This window comes from Gloeophyllum trabeum, assembly GCF_000344685.1.
Source record: "Gloeophyllum trabeum ATCC 11539 unplaced genomic scaffold GLOTRscaffold_00106, whole genome shotgun sequence".
Classification (NCBI taxonomy): Eukaryota; Fungi; Basidiomycota; class Agaricomycetes; order Gloeophyllales; family Gloeophyllaceae; genus Gloeophyllum; species Gloeophyllum trabeum.
In genome coordinates, this window is record NW_006920515.1 from 1 (window position 1) to 5,474 (window position 5,474).

General features: G+C 48.8%; 2 protein-coding genes across 2 annotated transcripts; one reads left to right on the plus strand and one right to left on the minus strand.

Moving 5' to 3' along the window:
* Nucleotides 1-2,036: 2,036 nt before the first annotated feature.
* Nucleotides 2,037-3,516, minus strand: GLOTRDRAFT_97277 (uncharacterized protein; the record flags this gene model as incomplete). The annotated part of the gene is made up of 7 exons (XM_007873335.1): nucleotides 2,037-2,351; nucleotides 2,459-2,724; nucleotides 2,777-2,851; nucleotides 2,904-2,975; nucleotides 3,026-3,106; nucleotides 3,152-3,217; nucleotides 3,282-3,516. The coding sequence occupies 7 exons, from the start codon at nucleotides 3,514-3,516 to the stop codon at nucleotides 2,037-2,039; spliced, it is 1,110 nt and encodes a 369-aa protein (XP_007871526.1).
* Nucleotides 3,517-3,986: 470 nt separating this feature from the next.
* Nucleotides 3,987-4,544, plus strand: GLOTRDRAFT_134338 (uncharacterized protein; the record flags this gene model as incomplete). The annotated part of the gene is made up of 1 exon (XM_007873336.1): nucleotides 3,987-4,544. The coding sequence occupies one exon, from the start codon at nucleotides 3,987-3,989 to the stop codon at nucleotides 4,542-4,544; it is 558 nt and encodes a 185-aa protein (XP_007871527.1).
* Nucleotides 4,545-5,474: the final 930 nt, after the last annotated feature.

The following is a 5,474-nucleotide window of genomic DNA, read 5'->3' on the forward strand; positions in this document are numbered from 1 at the left end:
CGACTCCCACCACGGTATTGGGAGGAGGGTTCTGTCGGGAAGAAATGGTCACTCCACCATACAACTCGCTCTCGCCGTGTGTTATGATTTTCCCATGCTTATCTCATTCCATTTCCATTCCGAGCATTGCTATTGGACAGTACCTTTCTCTGAGTAGACCTTCCCATGGACGCTATCTTCTTCTCACACGTTATCTTCCTTGACTCACCTTCTACCAATGGGCGCCCTTGTATTTCTCATTTCTCTGAGTTACGTTCTCACAGGATGGCTTACGCATCCTTTCTTATTGTTCTCTTCTTTGGGTATTAACCCCTATACCAGTTACTATATATACTGTAGGAAAACCCATGTATTCCTTAGTTCAACCTCCTGTTGAATACAGCGATTACCTGGACTCTTGACTTGACCGTTGGCATTGGCCCGGCCAGACCTACCTTTCAGTACGCCTACTGAGGTAGTGACGACATAACTGTTGGCACGTGGCCCAGTTATCTCAAGACGACTAGTTAGGACATCGCTTCCTAACACCGTGAGAACCTCATGTAAGCAACGGTCCCGACCGGACCGACGCCACTTTCGTTTCGACTTGGAAGACAACTGCCCGCACACACCTGACGTGAATAGGGGAAGTCACGGTTGGCGTTTCAAGGCCATTTTAGCGTCCGTTTTGCATTTCGTTTTCGACCTCTAAAACGCCTCGTAAAACAAAATCAACCGTTCAATGCTTCATTCAAGCACAATGTTTACAGCCACTGACTGTAGGCGGAGTTCCAATGTAGAGCCGTGATTCCTCTTTAAGGTACAGCACTCTTTAAGTTTTAAACACTTGGTATATACTGCAGAAGGAGACTGTCACTTCCCAGCACAAACTAGACACTCGGGAGGGGACATAAGTTCTCCAAGGCTTCAGTTAAGCCTAGATATGGCAAGAGAATTTGCGACTCCGAGCTGAGCTAAAACGAAAACCGTGTTCGCGATTTGTGCAAAACGGCTCCAGAGCCGTTTTGCAGAAACGAGGCTAAAACGGTCCTTAAAACGAGCACCGTGACTTCCCCTAATGATCAAGTCATGAAAGTGACCAGACACTACAGTGCTCTGCATAAGAAACTGAACATCGCATTTCCGCGCGCGTTGTTTGTTCGCGCCAAATATACCCTTTTCGGGTAGGTCCGGAGGGCCTCTCGCGGGACCATTTGTTGGGCAGGGACTCGCAGACGACCCGAGACGGCTCGAAAGGCTTCAGAGAATGCATGAAATGTATATTCTACAACTACACTAAGGGCTGTAAATCATTATACTCTGCCCCCACCTGTATGCCTAGCTACCCTCCCTCTCGATGGGTCTTTGCCGCACATTTGCCGATACCCGAAAAGGGTATATTTGGCGCGGACAAACAACGCTCGCAGAAATGTGACGTTCAGTTTCTTATGCAAGGCACTGTAGTACTGGAATGCTTATGGTTTCTGACTGGAGTCGGGGACTGGCGCTTGCGCCGCTACGATAGACAAACGGTTCGCCTGACCTGTTTATCTCTCAGTCTCGGTCCTCACTATCTTCGCAGACCGGCACCAGTCACAACGATTAGTACAGAAGAGAGCCAATATCAGAGCATCTACTAGTTATAGTACGATGTGATCACGCGGCCTCAGTTGCGCGCAGCAAGGCCACTGGATGGAAACATGGAGACTGCAGAGGCACCATAAGACTCGGATACGTCGAGGCCCGTTACCAGCATATAGCACCATACACCCCACGGGGGAAGCCACATTATGAGTGAATGATAGATAGGCTGCCGATTTTCCGTACGATCCGAATGTGTACGTCCTTACCTGTGCCCGAGTACTATGGTTCAAGCTACGAAGATTACTAGTGGGGATTAGGCTTAATGAATCCGTGAATTTGACATCGACGCAATGCAGTGACTTCGTTACAAAGACAAGTCTGTTTAAATATGCAGTACATGGTGTATATATTGTACATAAAGCACACTTCCGAGTCACATTCCTTCATATGCATACCTACAATTCCCCCTACACCTAAGACCACAATGGTGTCTTGCCCTTGCGCATACTGGGAGAAAATTCCTCCAGGTTTTGCAGAGCTTGCGCCCTCATCGCCGTCAAAGCGGCGTCCGATTCTGGGGTGCCCTCCTCGAAAACCGGTTGTACTTCCCACTTAGCTACGACTTGAGCATTCTTCTTGACCTCCGTTGCAAGTGATGCTCTAACGGGAGATTTCTTGAGACTGCCACCCGGAATGTGGAAGATGGGGATTTCGTGCCTGCTGAATTGGGCCCACCGCCAAAAGGTACCTGATACGGAGCGAACCACCATCCTGTCAGTGTGCTCATCCTTAAGAAAGTACAAGAACATATAAAGGGTCAGCTGATCTTCGGCCTCGTTGAGTAGACTAAGATAGGATTTCTTCAGTTCATCCTCGCTGCCAGATAGGTGATGACGCCGAGAAGGATGCCTTTATCCTCCTCGATGAAAATGAGGCCGTCGTAGATGAGGAAGAGACCCTTGTAGAGTTTGTGAGCCGCGGCGTAACGCCGGGCTTTGGCGGCTGCGTCTGACTCGGCTCCTACCGTAGGTCGCGGCATGAGCTGCTGACTAGGCTTTTGCATGTCGAACTCAATGCGGTAGGCCCACGCAAAGTCGACTATGTCCGTAACGTTCTTGTCTTCAGCCCGCGAGGCACCGGATGCAATGGAAAAATTATCATCTGAGTGTACATCAGTTCACGCACTGCTCAAAGTCAGGCTGGCTACACTTACCATCATCGTCTTCGTCCGTAGCATCCTCTAGATCAGATCCATCGTCCAGGGCTCCTCTAGATTCGTTCTTTGCGACTACCATAAACTGTTAGAAGGGGAAAATGATGAAAGGATGTGTTCCACCCACCAAGTGGCTGCTGGCTATTAGTCTGAGACAATTGTTTGCCAGAGCTACTGCCAGCATTCTGCTGCTCCGTACCTGTCAATCATCAGCATTCATTGACATTGTGATTGTTCGGACACACATACTTAATTCGTGCCCAGCCTCAATGCCTGCGTTAGCATCTTCGAGTTCCTCGAGTTCGAACGACCTGGTTCGCAAGTCGTATTCTGCAGATTTAAGAAAGGATGGTAAGACAATGGAATGAGACTTACTGGGTCTTCCGGGTATAAAGGGTTGCTTCTTTGCTGCTTCGTCGTAGAGGTCTTGGGTCATTCGAACTGAAGGAGAGATTACATGCTGAGTCAGCATAGCAGGGCAGCAAGTATAATGAATAATATATACTGAATTTCCGCTTAGGAAGAGAAAGTGTAGCCTGTGGCCAATTGTCGACAAGATGGCGAAAGGGGTGCAAGAGACCTGTGAGGGTCTTATCCGACAGCGCATAAACGGGTGACTCCAGATTTCGGGGGTTGAGATCGTAGGAGAGGAATCGCAGTTTGACCCTCTCTGACCATGCATCGGACTCGTATGGAGGGATATCAGAGGGAATGGAGCGAAGCAATTGCTGAGGGGCCATGTCAATGTCTAGAGCAGGATTAACGCGGCGGTCTGGTGAAGGCGGAATTTTGGGCTTTCGCTGCAGCAGGCAGCTTATAAACCTCTGGGCACAATGAACATTAATGAACTCGCATAGTTCCGCAGAACTAGGCTGTCTGTGTCGCCTCTAGCACCTTCACGTGCGTTGTGAACACCTTGTCCTGGGTACAGAAGCAGGCTAGATGGAGACATATACGCAAGCAGGAACTAGCTTCCTGACGCTCGAGCTCCGAAGACGAGGAAAACTTGATAGTGATGAGAGATGAATCTCTATTTTGAGAACAATGGATGTCCACGCACAATGCGAGTACTATGACAGTAAAGGAGATGTCTTCGCAAGAAACGACAGAAGCAGAAGCGCGGAATCCGAACCTTGTTCTTCTTGATATTCCGAAAGACAATGGGCGCATAGATGAATAATAGTCCTAAGCCTCACGCCATTGGTGAACAATGCGTGTGGATTGTGTGAGGGATGAATTCTATATATGGTATCCTGACGCGTGGTCGTTCATCGGTGGCCAGGCCTCTGCTGTCGACCGCGAGTGTCATCAGTCTTGCATACTGGTACTTATAGTTGAGCCAGTGCCGGCACTATCGTCCCCATTCTTGATATCGTCCAGTCCTCCGTCACTGCCTCACAGTGGTAATTTCGACAAGATGACCATGTCGACGCCTAAAGCCAATACCAATACGTCCCCAGCCCCTCGCAGGTGGCAGACTCAACCCGTTCCCGGGTCGCACCATGTCTTGGGATACCTCATGACCAAGTCTATGACTCGCCCTTTCTGCGACAAGTATTGCCCATTACCTGAAGATGCATCCGAGCGCGAAGAAGAAATCCATTTCAGGTCGATGCGAAGTTACCTACCGCAGCTGCTCCCCCCCGAGTATGGCCTCGAGAACTTGGAGAGTGTACTCGTTTATGTGGACAAGAAGCGCATGAGTATGGCCAGGCTCCTAGAACCATCCGTCTCGCGTCCTCGATCCTCTCTGCTAGGGCGTGTGTGAAGATGTTATCTAATATGGCTTATATAATGTAGTTTATTTATAGTTGTATTTCCTGATTAAGCCGAACGGTGAGGATGAGGACGCTATGAGATGGCTGGCCCAACTCGTCGTCCGAGGTTTTACCGGAATTATGTAAGGCGGCTAAGCGACTAACGATGCGTCGGTTTATTGACGTTCGTCGACTGCCCGATTTGGATTTCGAGGTGGCTTTCTCGTCGCACCTCAGCCGCCCTTCCAGCATCTCCTCTGCTCGCCGCGCGTCGACGGGGACATGGACATTGTAGCTGTCAATAACAGAATATTGTATATCTGAATTGTTGACTGCATGTACTTCCGGTGAGCATGAGTAGGTACGGGAATCCTCCCACTTCAACAAAGAAAGCAGTGAACAGGTATTTACCACAATAGTGGGGCAGCTACTGTCTCTGTATTTTTATCAAAGTTAAAGTAGATTTATATACACAATCTTCAAAGGTCTGGGGTTACTTTGCATCGAGGAGCCTGGTACTTGCACTTTTCAATGTATATAGAATAATCTATTCATCGAAATACATCGAAAATACAGAGCAACAGCTACTCATGCATTACTATCAAAACAGTGTTTTCTATTTAAAGATTAGATTGTATGCCCCGCCATCGACGCGCGGCGAGCAGAGGAGATGCTGGAAGGGCGGCTGAGGTGCGACGAGAAAGCCACCTCGAAATCCAAATCGGGCAGTCGACGAACGTCAATAAACCGACGCATCGTTAGTCGCTTAGCCGCCTTACATAATTCCGGTAAAACCTCGGACGACGAGTTGGGCCAGCCATCTCATAGCGTCCTCATCCTCACCGTTCGGCTTAATCAGGAAATACAACTATAAATAAACTACATTATATAAGCCATATTAGATAACATCTTCACACACGCCCTAGCAGAGAGGATCGAGG